At 35.5% G+C, this 22,977-nt stretch overlaps 1 protein-coding gene across 1 annotated transcript in view; it reads left to right on the top strand.

The window, feature by feature from the left end:
* The first annotated feature begins 1,411 nt into the window (after nucleotides 1-1,411).
* Nucleotides 1,412-22,977, top strand: part of HPS1 (Hermansky-Pudlak syndrome 1 protein) — a 28,116-nt gene continuing 6,550 nt past the window's right edge. The window contains exons 1-10 of the mRNA XM_083143273.1: nucleotides 1,412-1,646; nucleotides 4,544-4,696; nucleotides 5,655-5,767; nucleotides 6,650-6,895; nucleotides 8,985-9,214; nucleotides 9,854-10,026; nucleotides 10,850-11,313; nucleotides 17,196-17,340; nucleotides 18,484-18,597; nucleotides 21,253-21,338. Coding sequence (XP_082999399.1) covers nucleotides 1,527-1,646; nucleotides 4,544-4,696; nucleotides 5,655-5,767; nucleotides 6,650-6,895; nucleotides 8,985-9,214; nucleotides 9,854-10,026; nucleotides 10,850-11,313; nucleotides 17,196-17,340; nucleotides 18,484-18,597; nucleotides 21,253-21,338 — 1,844 coding nt within the window. The 5' untranslated portion in view covers nucleotides 1,412-1,526. The remainder of the gene's footprint in view (nucleotides 1,647-4,543; nucleotides 4,697-5,654; nucleotides 5,768-6,649; nucleotides 6,896-8,984; nucleotides 9,215-9,853; nucleotides 10,027-10,849; nucleotides 11,314-17,195; nucleotides 17,341-18,483; nucleotides 18,598-21,252; nucleotides 21,339-22,977) is intronic.

Below are 22,977 nucleotides of genomic sequence, written 5' to 3'. Positions count from 1 at the left end.
CCATGATTTACTCATGTGGCTCACTTTCCAAAGCCACGACACCCATGTGGAATGAGATAGTAAAGTATAAAAAATTGAGTGTGTGTGTGTGAAGGTGTTAACATTATTTTATCACTACATGACATGTCTATATGGTTCACCTTAAATGGTATTCTAAATTCAGCTTGGACACCTCTCGTATTTCAATTCATGATGATCACATTTTTGATTGATTGATTGGATGAAAACGATGATGGTTAATTTGTGTACTTTTACTTTTGCCTTTGGATGTACCAAGTCTCAGTAGCTTAAGCACAACCATTCCAACATACTTCATCAGACTACACAACCCAAAATCAGAACCTTTGCTTTAGCTACATACCTCGGTCAGGTACCAGCAACAAGAAAAGAGGATCCATCAAAAGAACAAGCAAAATATTGATCTTCAAACTTTGCTGTTACACCATGGAGAGTAGGATTATACAGTGGCAGCTAAAGATTATATTTATTTGCATAATACAATAAGATTATTAAGAGCTGTTTCTGTATTAGCTAAATTTCTTTAATTGCTGTATGTTTCTGATGTACTACACATACATATTTCTGATGAATAATGTCAGTTACAGATTATAATTTACAACAATGGTAGAAGAAGCGAGTCCATAAAGCAGGCGTCAAGTCCAAGAGTTGAAAATTGTTGTGCAAGCAGAGTGGAATAAAGTAAGCTCTGAAACATGTCGGAAACTGGTTAATTCTATGAAGTACATTTTCTTTGAAAATCCGTGCGTACGAATAAGAATGTTACATACTTGGCAGTACTATATGCACAGGGAACTTTACCTATCTTTTTAATGAGGATGATTATACTCAAACATGAAACAGAAGTGCCTGTTGCCCTCCCTCCCAAAATTACAACCCATTTTTCGACATACCATAAATGTTAGGAAAATTGCATGTAGAATTTTATCTCTCTCTTGTATTTGGAGCAAACCCTGCTGCAAATGATATAGGATTTTTTTTCCAGATGGGGTCACCAAGGCAATTTCCCCCAAACATTTGTTTTCATTTATGGTGCACCAATCTTACGGTAATTTCCAGTCTTTATGATAATGAACGCAAATTACTGACTGAAATGAAATTATATAGCTGGAACATATACTTTGTACGCATTCATTTTCCTAGGCCATCGCCTCCTCTGCCCCTCCACCGGACGTCCTTCACTGCAACTGCCTGCCCAATTATTTTTATTTCGCTGAATGTGGTGTGCAAATAAATATGGAGATCTGATTTGAATTTTATTAATTTTGAAAATTGACCAAGACGCAGAAAACTTATACCGTGGGACAACTCGTAGCATCATACTGAGTAGGAAGTAGGAACGTCATACCACAGATTACTTTTCAAACTGGGAAGTAATCTGTGGTGTGGGACACCAATCAGCTGTTTGTGTTGTGTTTCGAGAAGAACTTTTATTACCTGAATGTGAAGTAGTTTTCTTCTGATAATAGAAAAGTACAAGTCTAACTTCGAACTATAATTATAAGAAGATGAAGTGTATTTTGATATTTGATCATTTAAATGACATTATTTACTCAAAATATAACAGAAAGTTCCTAAGGCGTGTGAAAAAAGTAGCACGAACCCAAGGATTGTTGGCAGAAGAAAAGGTATGCGCGATTTTCCACACATAACTTTGTACGACACACGTATGTTCTCCGTGAGCATTTTGCAACTTTTAAAAACAACCGTAGATGGTGTTCAATACAACCGAGTGATTCAACGTACCTTATAAGGTGCTAAATGTGCATTTTATCTGTTCCTCACCCTATTTCTGGCAGTTTCGAAGAATTTCTCAGAGGCAACATCAAAATGTAAAGAAATTAAAAAGTTTTTTCTCAATAAAATAACAACATGTTTAAATAAGTTAACCGACAGCGGTAAGACCCTGGTTTACGTCCTTTTCCTAAGGAATACGTGTCATATATCGTTTGAAAGGTTATTTTATAAGGCATTCAACAAAATAAATCCCAAGGCGAGGAAAAATTTCCTGGAGGAGAAAATCGAGAAAAACCGATGTTGTCCGGATATGCGTGATTGAACGTACTGAGGACATTTTTCGATGATGAAGCACATATTTAGGGGTGAAATGAGTGCTAATGGAACCTAACCTAACAGGCCTTACCTAACCTCGTAGGCATACCTCGTTCCCGTGAATGGTTTAGTGACAGAAAGTGTAAAAAGAAAAACTTACTTACCCTACGGATGCCGGAGCGCCGGCTGTCTGCTAGCACGGTTTTGTAAACGGGCAAGAAGGAGTGCACAAGAAAGACGTAAACTGGCAAGAAGGACGTAAACTAGAGTCTAGCCCCGACAGCGTTGCAGTTGAGTGTATATTGCAGAGGATTTTTTTTCTGCAGCTGACAAAAGCGAATAGACAGGCCGTTCCGCTACCCTCAAGAGGCAACAAGAGGAAAGGGCCCCCGCCAATGCAAGGAAACAGTGGGAAAGACTTGAAGGCAAGTGTGCTAGGGGGTTATTCATATGCCTGTTTAGGGGCCCTGTTGCCGCTGTGGCATACCGGATCAGCAAGTGTTGTCACATTGGATTTCCAGAAAAGAGCTAAATCCCACCTAAAATGGGGATACTATTTCTCTGAAGCAACAAGAGCTAGACTGCAAAGCCAAAGCTGGATTTAACTACAACTGAAACCCTTTAGTAATAGACGAAAAGATAAGTACTTGATGCGATTCGTGAATTGGACAGACCTTGCTCCAAAAAACTAAGTTGGCAACAGTAGTACGTACATCTGGCCTTCCTCCCACCACTGGAGGAGGGGAATTCTGTCGTCTGCTCAATGCAGAAACGTCAAACTAACCCGAATGTGTGGTTCTGCTTCCCCTTTCCACCTCTTTGCAAAGAAACAGTGATGGTTGACAAGGCTCGACTGCTATTCACTGGATTTTCGCGTTAACTCTCTCATGAGTGGTAGTTCTTTCTAGGAGTGATTGTGGCTAAATATATGATTGAGCGGATTTCAAAAATATAAAAAAAAGAACAAAAATCCAGATCAAAGGCATGTTTTTTTTGGTGGGGGCGGGGGTAGGGTGGAGGAGATAACGTCCGATGGCTGGTAACACTTTTGAAAAAGTCACGCCACTGATTTCTCCAGTTACACAGAAGGTTGTTCGGCATATACGCGAACGACTCTCAAGGTGTACTAACCGCATGACATGACGTGCCATGCCATGCCACAAGCACTGCTTGTTCTAGCGGATCACCAGCAGAGGTTCCATTCTAGAAATCTACATGTTTTCTCCATTCGTGCAACTTATTCGGCCTATAAATAATGTAATTATCGACATTCATGTATCTCAGTTGCACGATAGCTCGTGCCACCATTACCGTCGACTACGTGAATCAAATGTTCCATGTGTTTGATTATGTAACCCCCTGTCAGTGTAGCAACCACGTGGTAGTTTTACAAGATGACGTGTGAGCCTAACTGAACCTAACCTAACCTTCCGTGAATGGTTTGTGGATCAATTTTCGCTTAGAAACCTTTTGTGAATAGTTTGTGCGGCATTTATCGGTTCATAAGTTTGGAAACACTGCATGTCAGCTGACGACACTGCATATCAGCTGACGATAGACAACGTGAGTCAAGATTTGGCCACCACTTAGCAACTACCAATTAATACTTATAATGTTAAAAATAACGCTTTTTTCATTGAAAAAAAAAAGTAATCCCAAGTTGAAAAATGTTCCGCTATGCATGTGAGGTACGTACAAATGAAATTAATTTGAAAATAAACGAGGTAAATGTGTTTTCGCTACATCTAACTAGTACCAAGAAAGCTTTTTTTCTGGCTCTTTTTGGTTGGGCTTTTTTTTTTGCAATGTGTTTCAAATCAGTGAAAATACATTAGTATACATTGTTTGGCAGTATTTCTCTTGTTCTACAACTTTTATTTATCTCTATAGTGCATAAAGACACGTGTTTACAAATTTGAAATGCAACTTTCAATGTGTAATTCATAGCTAAACGTGATCAATAGCATTGCAGAAATGTCATTTGAAGGGACAGTTTTCTGTCACTATACTTATTAAATATATGTACAAATACTTATCACATAGTTCTGTATATTTTGTGTAAATAGATTCTAATAATGTGATACAATTTTGAAGGTTTGAATTTGACATAAAACATGCACATAAAGTGAAACAACACACCCTTCATGATATCATTCTTTATTTAATTATTTCTAAAGTTGAACATTTTATTAATTGCTTTAAAGTATCCTTGACTCAAGTTCAGAAAATTCAGTTTGAAATCTAGTAAAATCTCTTTACATTTTCCTTTTTATTTTATTTATTTAAAAAAAAAAAAAATTCGAACTTTCATGTGTATATTGTATCATTTGACTTATTTACTGTTACACCTGGTCATGGAGCAATGTGCAATTAATTTTGGCCTCTTAACTGTAAACCGAGGCATAAACTGTGAGTACATTTGATATTATTTTGTCTTTTTTTTTTATGTATAAAACTTTTTTTTTCTCTTTAGGATGATGATGAATCGGATATAAAATTGAGTAGTAATGTTCTTATCCAGTTATTTTCACCAATCATTACATCACAGAGAATAATGAGCTGCCAGTTTGGAAATTCATACACTTCAATACAGTGTGTTGATGGTGCCAATATGGTATTTGAAGAGGTAAGTTAGAGTTTTGTGGTGTAGCTATTCAGTATGCAGTTAAAATATATTTGTTTTTTATAAATATATATAAATTTCAATGTCAGCACTCAAAATACAGGGTGGCCCAAAAAAGGTAACCAAATAATTTTCGTTACCTTTTTCTGGGCCACCCTGTATAAATTCCATCATACGGGATATTTCAAGTAGTCATTGACAGCGAGAAATTAGCCGCATAGCAATGCAAAATGGAGTATTGTATAAAACATTGTTTTGTTAATTTCTTGTAGATGTAGACCAATCAAGCAGTGAAAGAATATTTCTTAGGTGTGTGCATCAACCCTTAAAATAAATAAATAAAAAAACCTGCAATCACAGTGCAAATTGGTTATTTTGACAAAATCCTCTTTTCCTGGTGGCTCCTTCGAGGAAGAGGGTTTGAAACTTTGCTGCATTTTACCCAAAGAAGAGGGCAGCGGTTGGACTCGTTGGCTGTTTGACCGCAAGATCTTTCGTAGGTAAACGTGCCAACAGAGGGTCACTGCAGTAAAGGCATGCCCTGGACTGGGAGATACCGAGATTTCACTGTAATTTAAAAATTGCTATATGTTTTTCTTCTAATGATATTTCAGCACTCTGCAGTGCTTTTGTTTTCAAGTCATGTTTGGTTTGGTTTAATTTGCTTTATTTTACTTCGCTTTTTGTACCACTTATGGCTAATTTGCGAAGATGGGGATGAGTGATGATATGATGAAATTGATGAATAGACACTCACAAACATCCATGCCAAGGCCAGGATTCGAACCCGGGACTCCTGGCATTGTAGCGCAATGTGCTAAGCACTCCGCCATGGTGCCGGCTTTTCAAGTCGTGTAACAATAAGTTTTATACCTTCCGAAAGGGAATAAATTAATTTATATATTGTTATTCTGAACTGAACATACTTATGTTGATAACTGTTTTCATATTTATTTTTCAGTACATGGGCTACATATTTATAAACATTAGTTCAGATGATGTAGCTTTCATGAAGAGATCTCTTGGAATTTGTATTTCAATAGTACAACATTTGTGTGGACCAGATGTTTCTCTGTAAGTATAAATATGTGTGTGTTGTGTGTAGTAGTGAGGGGAAAGATGCATTGGTTTATCAATAAAATATGCCAATAATTTTATCTATCATTTTTTTTTAATACAAGTAGTTTCCAATTAATGGCACACGATTGTGCCAATTTCTTATTGTTCTGATGTTATAGTGAATGTTATAGATTAATTCATGTAACCTGGTTTTATAACAAATTTCTACTGTACATTGATTTCTTGCCTTTGTAACCTATTGGCGATTGATGAGACCAAATGCTGGTTACAAGACTTGCCCTAGTGTCTCGTTCTTGTTATTAATTATAACTAAGGTTATATTAAGTAAGTACTATATTGTACTGCTCACTACTACACATGTATTACACCCAGTGTGTGTTTTTATGTATTTTATGCCTACATTTTATCGCTTGAAGCACTAACACTTCATATCTGCCAGTATCCTGTAATGAACACAGGTTCTGGAGGGGAAGCAATATATAAGAAATAAATAGACATAAAGACATACATATTTTGTTTTTGACAGAAAAACAAAATGTGAAGTAACATGCTATAATATTTATTTTTCATTTTTTTAAAGGTGCGAGATACACTTTTTTGACACGAATTATGCAAAAGAGGCTGCAAAATGTGAAATGAACTCTTAAACACGAAATTTAGAGTTTATTTACTGACACAACAGTTTCTGAAGTCTAAATTATCCTGTGAGTAATGCAAAATTGAATAAGACAGAATAAACATCTAAAGACTGAAAAGAAAAGAGAAGGTGTTCATGATATCTAATTTTCTATCAACAATTATGTCTATGCAGAACATGCAAAGCCTTTTTCCTGTTTAGGGGGTGCCAAAATATAACTTTTCCACATTTTATTCCAGATTGAAGCAATCTAAAAACCAAGCAGCATTGGTGAGTCGACTGATGGACACGTGGACTGAGCTACAAGACTCGGATCAGGCTTTTCTGGTAGAGGCCGTTGAGCAGTTGATGGTGAATCCAGATTTAAGCTGCGCAACCATGAAGGCTCTGCAGGAGGCAACAGACAAGCTGAAGGCCAAAACTGATGTCAGCAAAGTTCATGCCATGGTTATTGTGGAAAACAAGTTCCTTTCGTTGTACTCAAGGTGCCTGTTTATCATAATATTTCAATATAATAATGCTCTACCCCCAAGCTATGTAGCCATCATCTGGCATCTCCATACCTTAGAGATCATTGTGTAAGTTTTAGAGAGGAGTTGGTGCTTTATGCTTAACCTGGGGCAGAGTGGTTTGATTTGAATCGCAATTTAAATCAGGTGATTTTTTTTAAAAAAATAAAATAAATAAATAATTTATAGAATAATGTACATAAGGATTTTGTACATATCAGAAACACTTTGGGTGAAAGTACATTACTCTAGTAATCATTTATTATTAGGTTCTAAGATAGGAAATAAAATATATGTACTGATGGTGTGAAAGGATTTCTCTTGATTTAAAATTCAATAATTTTATGGGCAAAAATAGCAAACATTTTGTATATAAAAATATACAAAATACTAATCATGTTAAACCATAAATAGTGTTAATGTCATTACACTGTAAATAAACACGGCGGCTCATGTTTTTCAAAATATGTATCATTAAAAAATCTTCACATTTCAGCTACAAAGAGTATAAAAATATTTAAGTTAATATTTTCAGTTACAATTATAGAGTACATCCAGAATGTTTTATTTTCACTGGAAGAATGGTTACTGAAATTATTATTAGTTTCATTAACAAACTTAACAAACATTTCCATAGTAGTTACATTATCAGAAACAGAAAAAATTATATTTTTTATTTGCTTTAATCAAAATGTTCAAATATTTTACAGGACCGTTTACTAGAAAAAGCATTTCTATAAAAATATATCTATGTGCATGGTGCCAAAAACAATGCAAAAAGTTTGAAGCCTGTTTTTTTAAATAATAAAAAATCAAACATTAATTATGCAATTTTGTATTGGGTTGGTAGAGTAACAGTACTTCATTATTGTGGCAAAAAATTCATGTAAGTTTCAATGTCCAGTCCACTGTGACGGAATTCATTTGGCATTAAAAAACTTCCATAGAGATTGGAGTTGTGGGGAGGCCAGGAGTAGCTCAGTGGTAGAGTATTGACATGTAGTACACAGTTTTCACATTAACTTTACAGTAAGTTATACAACATGTGATAATGTTTATATTCTAAAAAGCAATTCATTACAATACTTCTGACTGAGAAGCATCACTGCTGCCTGATGCTTGTTTTACTGCTCACAACAAATAATCTAAAAGCTATGCTTGTATCATTCATCAATTTTTCCATGGTCATTTGTACATTGTCATCATCATTATTAGAACTGGTGCTGTCAAATATAATTTTTTTGCCCTTCCCTGTTTTGGGAATCTGGTGCAGGGCCATGCATAATGGTAGAGAAGGGGGAGTGGGTGAAACAAAGCACTGCACACTGCTGCAAAAGGCTGGTAGCCTGCAGCTGTGTTCCTCTCCATGCACTCACTTCCTCTCATGCATTCATTAGTCAAGCTCTTTCGAGTTCTACTTGCGCAGAGGACTTGTTTTCGTTTTCTTACTCCAGAGATTGACAGGTCAGAATGTTGTGCTAAGTTTTTTCCTAGTTTTTAAAGTAATTAAGTGTTGCAAAAGTTGTGCAATCCAAAATTTGAAAGTTTATTTCATGAAAACCATAATAATCCTGTAATTATAATCCTTCGATAATTTCTTGTGTGTTTTTTTCATTGAAATGTGCCCGACCCTGTGGCCGAGTGGTTAGCACATCGTGCTGCGATGCCAAGGGTCCCAGGTTCGAATCCCGGTCGGGCTTGGTTGTTTGTGAATGTCCATTCATCAATTTCATCATTTCATCACTCATCCCCATCTTCGCAAATTAGCCAAGAGGCACAAAACGCGAAGTAAAATAAACTAAATCAAATAAATAAAATTTTCATTGAAATGTGGCATTCTGGAAAATAATTATTAAGTTACTAATTTATATAATTTTCTGTATGAAGTAAACTGAAAATGTTAAGTATTGAAAAATATCTCAATGGATGAGGCTTTATAATGCAGAAAACCCGGTGTAAATATCTCTCATGGTTTTCAAGATATAAATTTTCAAAGTTTGGGTTGCACGACTTTTGAAACACACTGTACAAATATGAACTTCGTACATGGTAATTGCTTTTTCAGTCGCAATGCCCAGGATTTGCTGCCTTCGGATATCATGTTCCTGAGCCTTCTGACTGAAGCTTTCCATTTGATACCGGCTAATATGAGTCTAGTCGAAAGCACCGAGAGTGAGGAGAACGATGAGTCCAGCGAAGGGGAGTTCTACAGTCCTCCGGCCAGCCCTAGCCAAGTCCGTAAAGAAAGTGGGAAAACTGAGAGCGATAATGAAGAGGATACGTCAAAAGTCTCAGGCAAGTGGTGATAAGTATATGTAAAGAAACTTCTCCATACAGTGCTGTATACAACCATTGTTACCTTTGAGTTATTGCTGGTTCAAATACAGGGGGATTCAGAAGTAATGGTGTGAAATAAAATCGTATTTATTCCGATATAAAGTGACACACCACAACCATATTGGCATGAAATGAAAATACAGTCATCAAAGTTTCTTACCTCATCAGTACAAGTGCTTGATGTGGGCGCCATTGGTGACAAGGCAGACATGAAGATGGTACTAAAGTTCTACCCAGACATGTCCCAGCATATCCTCAGATAATGGCTTCAGGTGTGTGCTGATTCACCCAACAGGCGATACAGTTTCTATGTGGTGCACACTTACTAAATTTCGTTCGAAAGTGTCCCTGCAAATTCCAATTGCAAAATGCTTTCTCTTGCTTCGATGTCACCATCTTGAGAGACTATGCAACTAGCGCTCGTAACAGCATTTAGCTACACTGCCTCACACAGGCAAAAACGTAATGACCTTGCATCTTCATTTTCTTCTGTGATCTCTCGCTAGAGATCTTTCTTTTTGCACCATCACTTCTGAATCATGGTGTATATATCTCTGCATATAATTCCTTGTTAATTATTTGGTGTTGTATTTTCAGGTGTGGTGAGGAGCCACACACCATCGTTGGCTGCAAATGATGAAGTGTTTGGTGCAGGTCCAGAAGATGTGAATAGTCAGTTGGTATTGTTGGGAAGACCACCAACACTCACATCATATGTTGTGCATGTGGGACTGCTCGCTGAAGGAGTGTACTTTTTGCTGTTGCTTGAGGTATCAAAATTTTCTTCTTACACCAAATAAGTAGTTTCTTAAATATTTGAGCATCTTGCAGATTCGCAAGTCATAACTTTAGAAAATGGAGAGGTGGTAATTAGTGAACTCATTAAAAGTAGTTTTGTTTCAAGTTGGTCTAGACTTGGTCAGTTTTTTTTTTTTTAAATAAGTCTGGAAAGTAAGTATTTTTTGTTTTTGTTACTGAAATTTGGGATGATTTTTTTTGTTTGTTTTGTTTTGTTACTGCATTTGAGGGGATGCTACACGATAACTGGTCAATGTAATGTAAATATATGATGAAGGGTGCTGATGAAAATGACATTATTTTGTTCAAACACAAAAACAACACAATAAAAAATGCACTAATAATTGGAAATCACAGTAAGTACGTAAACATTTCTCTTCATATAAAATAAAGGCAAGTTTGTACCTGGTTGTAATTATATTTTCTTCTCATAATGATTGTTTTTAACTGAAATTTTTCCCTATATATTTTAGTACAATATTGAAAACATACGTTAATGTGTGTAGTTTTTCTCTGTGGATGTGGAGGTCAGATGATTCATATATTAATGAAATCCAAGTTGTTCTTTTTAAAATATTTGCTTACTGGTAGACTGTAATTATATTGGTCATTAATGGGTCTTTTTTGCATTTTTGTCACTTCAGTTATTTCGAATATTTGACCAGTTTCTATGTTTGATTGGTTTTAGTGAAATATCCTTTTTCTGCAGAGCAATTCTCAGTTTGCTAGTTGCTTCAATTCAGCAGCTTTGTAGCTGTGTCTTAGAAACTGTTCATTCCTCATTTCTACTTCCAGGTTGGAATTCCTTCTGTGTCATCTGGGCTGTACGAAACGTTGTACTTTCTCAATGCCTTGCAATCAATTCAACTACAGAAGGACATGATTAACGTGAGGCAAGCATTCGACCTGCTCGAAGGAGGCATGAAGAAAATATTTGAAGGACTCAAGAGAAACAAGAGCACGAAGCCCCAGATTGAAGCATCGCAGAAAAAGCTTCAGAGCAAGTGGGACTTCATCAGGAGGAAGTACATTGACTACATGAAGACACAGGAGCTGGATTGCGTGTTGAGGATTGAATCAAGCACGGCGAGTTTTAACGACTGTCTTAGGGAGCTTTTCAATCTCGTGTGCATGGATACTTCCCACTTAGTTCAGCATAGAGACATTATTGTTCCGCTTATAAAGATGGTTAAGCACAGACTGTCCGATTTTAGCAACTTCCTCAAAGTGAAAGCTCTTCGCAACTTCACCTTGGGATCATATCCTTTTTCATAGCTATAGTTTGCACCTATATGAATACCGTATTTCACAGCATAATCGTCACACCCTGTTTTGTTTTTTTTCAGTCCAAAAATTGGTTTATAAGCTTTTATCACGTTGGTGCATCAGATGAAACCAATAGCAGTGCAGAATCTTTGGACAGAAGATTAAATTTTGTAAGTGTGTACCTCACAACACTAGTAAGTTTTCTCAAGTGTAATATTTTGACTATAATGTACAAATCAATAACAAGTAATATGTTAGCTTTTTTTTCAGACTGGAAAAATGTTTTCTAAACCATCACAAAGGGATGATGTGCATTGATTTAGACTTCAATTTTAATGTATATTTACACAAGTATTGCACGTTTCCAAATGTTGCACCAAAGACAGTTTAGCAATAAACAATTTTTAAGTATCAGTAATACTAAAACAAAAGTAATACATTATTTAAAAAAACTTCACATGTTAGTCGCACTCTACTTTTTTGCAAAAAATTATGGCATAAATCTGTGATGATTATGTGGTGAAATATGGTAGCTTAAGGCGAGGAGATACAATTATGCACCAATTGTGCATTTATTTCAGTATCGCCCGAATGGGCACTGTTACTAAAACAAACCCTGGGTGTATCCAAGAGTATGAATTTCTCTCCATGTTGCAAGTGCAAACATTTTGTTATGTTGATTATTAAGCTGGACATGATGTTTGAAAAATATGATGAATAATAATTTTCGGAATCCCATGTATTCCTTATGGGGAATCAACTTCAACATCAAGTTACGGCTAATCAAATGGAAGTTTTGACTTTTCCACTGGTGAAATTCATCTTCAAACTGCCTTCTTCCCGTTGACATCTTTTTCTATTCCATCGGAAGTTTTATATTCACAAGAGAATGAATCAAATCATACTCCCATATGATCAATGCTTTTTCCATTGCCTCCTGGCAGTGTTGCCAACCCTGATGGGCATAAAAGAACTAAATTTCACCTTAAATGGAGTTAAAACTGACTCTCATGGAGCTAGATTTACGATCTCTGGATAAAGTGCCTTCTAGGGTAATGTTAGTTGTAAAAGGGGTGGGGCACTGCTATAATTGTTAATTCTAAATTGATGACAATTTATTCTTAGTTTTCAACATCTAGATCCAGCGGCATCGCCCATCTCAATAATCCACCGATGGTGGTATGAAATCAAAAGTAAAGAATTCCCTGTTGACAATATTATGTCAATTTCACGTCTAAAATTGCGGTATAAGAAGTAGCTGGGGAGATAAGAGAGAGTGGGGCGACGCAGCCAATATAACAATATCACGTCACATGCAAAATGTATAATTATGACAAAAGGTGGTCTATGTGGGTCGGAACCATAGATGGCATCATAGTGGGGCACGGGGGGTGGGCGTCCCAGTTCACAGCCGAACGAGTGCACGAAAGATTGATTGATTTAGTTTATTTTACTTCGCGTTTTGTGCCTCTTGGCTAATTTGGGAAGATGGGGATGAGTGATGAAATTGATGAATGGACATTCGCAAACAACCAAGCCCGTGCGGGATTCGAAGCCGGGACCCTTGGCGTCGCAGCGCGATGTGCTAACCATTCGGCCACAGGGTCAGGCTAGAGTGCACGAAAGAGCCAGATCTGGCTTCAAGAGAGCTAAGTTGGCACACTGCCATGGACGGAAGGGCTTGGGAAGACTCCCGTGGAAATTGTATCGCATGCCCTTAAGTAAATAATTCATCCATTTCTCAGTCAAATACATTACAACACATTTGCATCTAGTATTAACAAGTTTCGTACTCTCTTGTCAACACTGCAATCTGCCAATGTGTAATTAATGACAATTCAGAATCCACTCCACAAAATCTTTTTAACAACAATTGCTTGTGAAAGTTGGGAGAAAAAGTAGCATGTAACCAATTTTTTAATTAAAATATGGTATTATTATTATTAAATATTAAAACTAATAACTACCTTATTCCAGAGCAGATTGTAACAAAACATATACCATTCTCAAGAGCATTGAAAAATGAATCAAACAGTAAAGATTAAACAAATTACCAAAGCGCAAATATTATATCATTTACATGAGAAGAAATACAAGTATGAATAAAATATTAGCTTTCTGTAAGTAAGGCAGTTATTAAATGTATCATAGATCAATAGGTATAATTCCCAATCAAATGGCAGTGGTCTAGATTATGATTTTTGGGTGAAATTTTTGTATATTTAGTAAAACTATGTGTGGGTTGAATTTCCTCAGATGTAGTTTGTTGAACTTAGATCGTAGTTTCTTCACCTTCTTATGTGTGCACCTCAGCTTTAGTTCAAGTTCTTGCTAAAGATTTAGATAAATAATGGTCAACCATTGAACTTTATAGTATGTGTGTTTTAATATTATGGTGGGGCTAATGTTTTAAAGGCAGTGGAACAAAATTTGGAAGTGTAATTCTCATGAATTTGTGGTCATTTTGAATTTCATATTGTTTCCATAAAATTTGGTGTGTAATTGCAAGTAGATTCATCATGTCTTGCTGTTAATACATTCAGTATGCTTACATTCAAGATGTAATATTTTCTGTGCTTACTTGGTTAAGGATATTGCTTTGTAGTTGAAAGTTTTATAGCAAGAGCTCACATTTCAATGTTTTGGAGTCTCCCCAGTGTCATAGTGGTAATGTCATCATCTTGTAAGCAAGAGGTCCCAGGTTCAATACCTGATGGAAGCATATATGTGCTTTGGATCCCATTTTAAACTGTAGGTAGGGGCATAAGGGGTAAAGCACCCAAAAGTCAACCTTACTTCCATGTAGTACACCCTAGTAAGTGCTTCCTGTAGGCCAACGTGGCTCTGGTACCTGGAACCAGGGCCAGGGTATTCCTTTGTGGGGTTGTGTTGTGTTCGCTGAGTAACCCTTTACAGCCTCAGCTTTCAACCTATGTAAAGATATGTTAGACCGCAAAGACAGTATGGTTTTAGTTCTTGTTGAGTAATGGATGAATGAGTGAATTAGTTTTAAAAATTGAGTAAGGAAGTTTTTAAGAGATTGTTAGGGGTCTGTCGTCAATTAGTTGAGGCATTTATCCCCATATTGCACCACTGACAAAAATAGTCTGTGTTGATGTGCCCACACGATAAAATCAGTCATTTAGACTGTAGGTCCAGTCCTAATTAGTTTTATCTGTGCATAAAGTGGGCTCAATCAGTGTTTCAACTCTATAATATGTCTGTTGCAGACCAAGCATTGTGAGATGACATGATGGCTAATGCTGCTTCCTTGTAATAAAAGGAAACGCTGCACAGTGATTTGGATATAGCTTTGAACCTGTAGGCTCTGTTTCAATTAACCTCTGAGCATACTGAAGTTGTACCAGACTTTCGCCATCATTGTAAAGGCAAACTGTAATACACTTGAATAAGAAGTAGTGTAATTGGTTTTCTTTGTGTTTCGTTCTTACCTTCTTGACACATGTGAGGAAGAGTGGGATGAGGTAACGGGAAACAAGCTTCATGTTGTCAAGCCCACCATTGCTGCATCGCATTCGTTGTACCATTCCTTCCACCAGGAAGAGGTCATTTTAACTCATCTTTGCATTGGGCACAATTGTCTCTCATATCGTCACTTGCTACATAGGCTGGACCCTCCATTGTGCTGTGTGTAATGTTTTAAGGGTTTGGCACATCTTTATGAAACATGCTGTTTTTAATGTTCTCTGACAAACTTTTCATCTTCCCTACTCCTTATCAACCATGTTGGAAGATGTTGGCAGTTTTTAAGTAGTGTTTTTAGCTTTTTTGAGAACTACGGGCCTTTTGCGTTGTCTCGAGGAAGTATTTAGTGTCCCTTTACCTTTTTAACATGTGTATGTCTCGTGCAGGTCCTTTTACAATCTTGCATTTTAACCTTTCTCAAAGGAATTTTTACACCCCTGTTTAAACTTTCAGGTAAGGATTTAACACCGGTAAACACACTTTTTATTGACAACAAAATTAGTCAATTTAAGGAAACTTTGCAGTTGTGTTTTCGAATATAACATCAGTTTTTCTACATTGGCTCAAATTTTTTAGTAATGGCTGTTCCTTTAAAAAACGTAAAAAGGCATGAAATCTCATTGTTAATCATGCTTAATGATGAGATAAACGTTGTTTCTGAGATTTTCTTGTGTGTAGGGTATTGGAACAATCATGTTGAAGACCTCAGCAATAATCTGCCACACTAGTGTCTATTGGGTACCAAAATGGGAGGGGAAGGGGCAGGTGCAAGGCCAGTTTATTTCCCTGAGTAGAGAAGGCTTAGCATTAAGAGGTCATAGTGTTTTCCACACCCCTCCTAATGCCACCAATGATCTGCCATCTCGTGTCTGTCCCATCTGCTTTGAACTTTTTACTCCATCACCTCCTTCATATCTTGCTAGGACCTCTTCCCTTGTTTTTCATTAAAATCGCCAAGATTATCTGGAAATCTGTCTATGTGAATGTGGAGGAATTTATCTTTAAGCTCATATTAATACCAAATTTTTTTTGAAGTTTGTGAGCATGTTTTGCACCAGTTCTTCACAGTTTTTGACTTTTTGGTTGTCCAAGAAGTTTTTGACAACTGAGACTTAACTGAACCATGTAGAAGCTTCAATATCATTCTTAATATTTGAGTCATTTATGAGTAAATAAACACTGATACAGGAATGCCTTCACAATGAGGCACGGATCATCACGCTAATTCAAAATCAGGATACTCCATTATCACATTCACAACACAACATTAACAGTCGTCATGGTGGTGCTGCGGCTTTCTCCACATCAAAGTTCACACTTTTCTTTTCTCCATTTTGTCCTGTCGTAAACATTCAACACAGGTTGACTCAAGACTCATCTTGCATTTTCAAATAAAAATAATGCTTCCATTACAAAGTCAAAATTTTTCTTTCTTTCTGCAGAGAATATTCCTCTGGATCATTTGCTCGGCTTGTTTGTGAAGAACTCATGTTTCATTCCCCTCAACAATAGATATAAAACAAATAAAGAAAAACTAATTTTCAATAAATATATTCTGTGCAATGGATGAACTAGAGAAATATTTTTATATTCTAAAATAAAAGGCATGCCCTATTGCATGTTGACGGCTACAGCTCTTATTGAGATAAAACTTAAAATTGAAGGATATCAAGTATCTGAAGAAGTAAAGCCAACTTGGCAAAATTGTTGTTAATGTTAGTTTGAGCACAACAAAATACCCTAAATTCATTAAAAAATCCTTGGCAACTAAAAAAAAAATATTTTTTTGTAAACCTGTGTAATTAAGGGGAATTTTCCAAGTAAACTTCGAAGGGTGTGAAATGACCATATATTAGTTTTTCTTGTATGTACGCATTGCTTGCATTGTAGAATTATTTTCCTGTAGTGTACGGTTATTCAAGCATAAAAAAACAGGTTTTCGTTGTGACTGTTTCAGAAGAACACACGCTCCCTTTATTTTTATTGTATTTTATTTATTTATTTGTATCTTTAGTCAAAATGAAAATAAATGTCTGATGAAGGGAGCGTGTGTTCTCCTGAAACGTCACAACGAAAAACTGTTTTCTTATGCTTCTAATAACCGTAAACTACAGGAAAATAATGACCATATATCCCAACTTAACCGAAAATTTTAACTCGTTCATTCATCTTTTGCAACTTGGATGTCTATAACGCCCATTCAAACAGTTCTTGTTGTCTACATTATTTACTACCACTCTTTTGAAAACATTAAATTGCTGTGGCTTTGTTGTTCTGTAAAAATGTAGTTGCTTGTTATCTAGGTATGTGGTACATGATTCTAGCTTAACTGCAGTAGTTGTAGCATTCCATAGCTATCTCCCTGTTGCTTGTCCTTAATAAAGTGCACTAGAGCTTCCCTAACAATCAACAAGTATTTGGAGGAATTTCCAGGGCTGGTCCATTTCATCTACATAGATCGTATCAACCACAGAGTGACCACGCCGAGTTTGGATTTCAGTTCAGAAGAAACCGTAACATTAACCAAGAAGAAGGTAAAATTTAAGTTTTGCAGCGTTTTTTCTCTTAAAATTCTATGCATTGCCACAATAGTATTTTTAGCAATCATTTGGACATTCCGTCTACTGACTCTTATTGGGTCTTTAGACATTGTTTTTTGCATCGCGGAGTCTAATTTTTCTGGAAATTACGCAAAATTTGAAGTTTCTCTTTATTTTACATGGAAAACTATATTTTGTGATTACGTAGCATCTATTTTCATATTCTGATGTAATTCTTGAATATTCTAAGGCAAATTTCCTTGGTAATTTGATGCATATAATAGCAGAAGAATATTTACGCACCAATATTGATCAATATTTTGAACAAATTTTTAATTATTGCAATTTTCGAGTATCGGTATCGGTGGGAATCTGTAAGAGTATCGGTATCGGTTCAGCCCTAATATAAACTGGTTAGTATTCAGATTCATGCAACTAACAGATTTGTGCATACAGTGTGTGTAACAAATTTTATGATAACCCTTCCCTGTACTCGTTATCTCTGAAGGATTAGAAATATATAGAGGCATGCAAATTTCGTTTTTGACGAAAACACGAAATATGAAATAACATGCTGTAATGTTCATTTTTCATGTTTCTGAAAGGTCTGAGGTGCATTTTTCTACCCTGTTTTGTCACGAAATAATGCGAAATGAACTGCAAAATGCGAAATTGACTCAAACACGAAATTTACCGTTTATATACCGACGCGACACTTTCTTAAGTCTGAAGTATCCTACGAGTTATGCAATTCAAGGAAAATTTATTAATTCTGCTGTAAATATTTGAGAAGCAAAAATGGACCCCTTTACACAGGAATAAACTTAATACCCTGGTAACTACATAAATGTGCTATTAGAAGGGAAAAGTTTATTTTGTGTAATAAGTGCAGTTTTTAAATCAAATTTAGGATTATATTCACAATTTTAAAATCAAAATGTCATTTTATATAGCACTTTTGATCTGATTATTCACCGATATAACACCAAAATTTTATTTCATTTATCGCTTTTGAACCTGAAATACTGTTTTTTTACCGAAATTTTGTTTTTTTTATTTACCAAAAATATGTGCCTCCACGTGATATTTAATTTTAATTCTTTCAATGCATGTATTTTTTTTTTTTTTTTTTTGTAGATCTGGTCTATGGTGGATTTTAGCAGACAGCATTTACAAGAAGGCCAAGTTGCAATAATGTGGAAGGATACAACATTCAATTATGTATACTTCCTGTGGTTCGAGGATTCAACTGTAAGTTCCTTGTTTTTGGTGCTTTGCTATGTGCTTTTCTGAAGAAAAAAAAGGTATTTTATAGTGTTTCAGTAAATTAGGTACTTAATGGAACCACTTTTTTTTTTTTACATCTATCTCATTTGTTGTTTTCATGAACATTATGCATTAGAGAGCTGGGGCCTTTTTGCTCGCTCATCTAATAGTTTGCACGGATGACGCTAGATGGCTTACGGAATTGACCGTTTCTTCGGTCGAGCACATCCAAACGATCGGTATACACTCAAAGCCCAGTAGTTCACGTGTAACCATAATTTTTCGGTAGTAGTGGGCTCTCAAATATGGATCGTGAAGGGAAAGATGCAGTGAAATTTAAACAGAAGTGAACATAGGGTACTATTATAGTATGGGGGTGACACCTATAAATCATATATTTCACACTTCTTTACATTGCAAACGTACTATTTTTGGAATGCGGAACATTTCCTAAGGGGAAATAATGCATTTCTAACTAAGATAATGTCTATTTCTTACATTTACGAGTACTTACTGTTACTTCGATTCTGTAACACATTGTGGTGGGCGATAGCATACTGGTTCAGGGTGCATTGTGCGAGTGTTTTGTCGATTTATGCAGTGTTGCAACCTCGTTCACCGGAAAATACCTACTTTCGTGTCCAGATTTGAAATTATGCTAATACCTCACAAACCATTGACGTTAGCCCCACAAACCATTCACGTTAGCCCCAAAAACCATTTTCCGTAAGGTTAGGTTAGGCAAGCATAGTGAAAAAAAAATAAAAATACTATACACGTCATGTTCTAGTGAAAACACAGCGAGTTTGAAACACTGAGTACGGGGAACATTGTGCTCTCGTGCAGAAAGCAAATGGCGGTAGCAGAAACAGTGTGTCGGACAGAGATTTTCGCAGAAAACAACATGTATTCGCATTAAAATGGTTCAAAAATACATTCATGAACTTCCACAACGCTACAGAAAATGATTTCCGTAAGTACTTTCTCCTATAAATTTGAAGAAATCCGTCATCCCTATACTATAATGTTACCGAACATAGTTGTCATCTCCATGTTAAAATGTAATTTAGTCTATCTTACCAATATATAGCAACATGTGTGAAAATAAATATGAGCTGAAACTACCAGGACGAATTTTTACACATATATTTATACGATTATTGTCCCATTGAAATGATATTTGATATTCTATATATATTCGAGCGTACCACGTTCGAGCATGGAAGATTCGATCTGGTATTTTCGAGCAAAGGTGGTCCAATGCAGTACTCTATTATGCATGTTACAAATAATTTCCAAATGACTATTGTTATGTACTTTGGCATTTTGTAACATTATTTCACTTTAAAAGACCATGTATGAAAAAGAAGACAATACAGTATCAAGTATTGAGCATGTCATTTAGGGAACTAAGGATAACCTTCAAGATGGTTATCTATGAAATCAAAAAGTTATTTTTTAAATTTATTCTAAGTCATGAATCTAACTATGTAGTTTTAGACATTATATATTATGGACATAGTACAATACTTTTATGAATAACAGAACAGTAAGGAATTTTTTGTTGTTTGTATATTATTATATTACTGTAGTCAACAGATATTATTGGCACCTACAAATGTAGACCTTAATCAGAACAGCATCATTTTCTAGCAGGTTACTATGCTTGCTACCGTTTATTATTATTATTTTTATTTTACACACACATTAAAGCATAACTTTGAGATGTTCCTTTCTTATTTCTTCTTCTATCCAAGACTTATTTCTAGTTTTTCTTGTATGTACGCATTGCTTGTATTGTAGCATTATTTTTCTGTAGTTTACGGTTATTACAAGCATAAGAAAACATTTTTTCGTTGTGACGTTGCAGGAGAACACATGCTTCCTTCATCAGACATTTATTTTCATTTTGACTAAAGATACAGTTATAACAATGGTTAGCAATTTTTTAAACAAAAAGAATCCGTTATTTTACACAAAGAATCTGATTCTCTGAAGTGTTGTTTGAATCTTGATATGATATTTCTGGAGTGTACGTACCTCTCTCCCCGTAATATAATAAGACTTATTTTGTTAAAAGTATTAACATCAATTACACATGGGAAAATATTCCAAGATTTTAAATAAAATTGGTCATTTATATTCAATTACACATGTTAAGGAACATTAACACACATTCCTTTGTGTAGCATATGGGGAGAATTATTCACTATCTTCTCTGGAAAAATCCAGTTTCAATTGATGTAAGCGTACATTGAATATGAAGGTGCTATTTTTAAATTCAGATTTTTTTTCCAATTTCAGAATTACGTAGGGTTCAGAATATATACTGTTAAATTATAAGAAAAATTTACAAGACCAAAATGCTGTGCATCTGTGTACAAAATAGGCAATATGGTGTACACAAGTTTAATAGAATTAGTTGTATATAATTGCATTCTGTGCAAATATGCTGTAAAAAAGGAACATTAATAATATTAATAAGTTGTTATACACACAATAATACTGCTGATAAATAGATAAATGTGCGTCTGCCTGTTACATGTCATTGTTTAAAATATGATGTCATATTTTTTTTGTACATTTCCCTGTGGTATGTTATAGATTGTTACATATCATTATTTTTATCTCTGCTTTAAGGGGACTCCTCTGAAGGCAAAAATATTTCCCACATCATCATTAAGAAATTTCCCAATGCCAGGTATACTGTGTGGCGACTTCTACAAGTAAGTATATTATTGAATTGCTATTGGAGGTATGAGAGATTGTATGTGTGTATATAAATTAGTCTTCGGTCATGCAAAGAATTACAAGAACCAAAATATACATAAGCTTTATATGGTTCAAAAAGCAGTTAAATGTGAAAACATATTGTAAGACTCTCATTATTGCAAACATCTGTGATGCCTCCTCAGTAACAGCATATCGAGTCTCTGACTCACCATCTCACTATGTTTGCTGGTTTTTTTGCTGAGAACGGTGCTCCTTTGTGAGTGCACCTCTACATCCTGAATTCTCACAGCTGGAATATTCACCAAAAGATGCAGAACATTAACGATGAATAAGTAAAATACCAAAGTAAGCTTCACTATTCTTAACAACTCTGCCCCATTCGCTAGTTCAAATGACTATTTTGATCCTTTCTTCATTTTCCTCCCATCTGTGAAACAAAAGAGGTTTAGCATCTCAAGCAGTCCTTTTTGTTGGTAATTCTGAAACCACATGATTTATGGATGTGTTCTGCTGTGACTTAGGAGAGATCATCAGAATATTGATTATAATTATAAATATGAGTTGAGGTATTTACAAAATTTTGCGAGCTATCACTAAGACTCGTCAGAAAAACACACTTTAATGTTACTTGTGAAAAAATATGTAGCTTGTTATGTTTTGCATGTCTTAGGGTTGGGACAGATTTATCAATGTAAATACCGTAATTTTATGCATAAATCTACCATTTTGTATTTTTAATGTACATAATATACCTTTGGTTTGTAAAGCAAATATCTAAAGCTATGATCTGTTTCCTAAGGCAAAATACTGGGAGTTTCATAAATACTTGAGGTTTTACAAATATTTATTGCAAGTAAAGTATTGAATTTACGTTAATAAAACCAGTCCAAAACGAACAAGAAACTCAGTTTCTTTTAACACCTACAAATGGTCAATGTATGCACCACGGGTGACATGGCATGCATCAACACAATAGTCTGCTTCTTGCAACACTGGCATCAACATGGGCCTGACGATAGTGTCTATTCCTGCGATGATATGCTCCCTTACGGCTGCGATATCACGCGGCATCGGTGAGACGAATACCCTGTCTTTGATGAGACCCCCACAAAAAGAAGTCAACCGGTGTAAGGTCCTGTGATCTTGGGGACCAAAACATTGCACAAAACACTGTGAGTGATGAGGGTGATTTGAGTGTCGCCTAGCGGCAGGGATATGAACTCTCAGCTTAACGAAACATGCATGCACAAACTGTTTGCGTTCCTATCGTGTTGATGCATGCCGTGTTACCCGTGGTACATACATTGAACATTTGTAGGTGTAAAAATAAAAAACTTTGAGTTTCTCGTTCGTTCTGGACTGGTTTCATTAACGAAAGTTCAATAGTTTACTTGCAATACATTTTTGTAACCCTTTAATTTTTTATGAAACACTTGGTACATTGCAATGATCTGGTTGCATACATCATTTAAGGGAGCAAGGGATCCATTCAATTTCTTCATGAAACATTTACAGTGATATATAAGATTGGTAGAATAATGATTATTTTATCAGCCAAAATTTCATATTTGTTCACCCCTAGTATATTAACTTAATTCTTAATTAATGTCTTTGAATTTCCAATATTTTGTT

This window comes from Lepisma saccharinum, chromosome 21 (assembly GCF_977018435.1).
Source record: "Lepisma saccharinum chromosome 21, izLepSacc3.1, whole genome shotgun sequence".
In the NCBI taxonomy this organism is placed as follows: domain Eukaryota; kingdom Metazoa; phylum Arthropoda; class Insecta; order Zygentoma; family Lepismatidae; genus Lepisma; species Lepisma saccharinum.
Note: the sequence above shows the minus strand (reverse complement) of the source record. Positions and strands in the feature narration are given on the sequence as shown.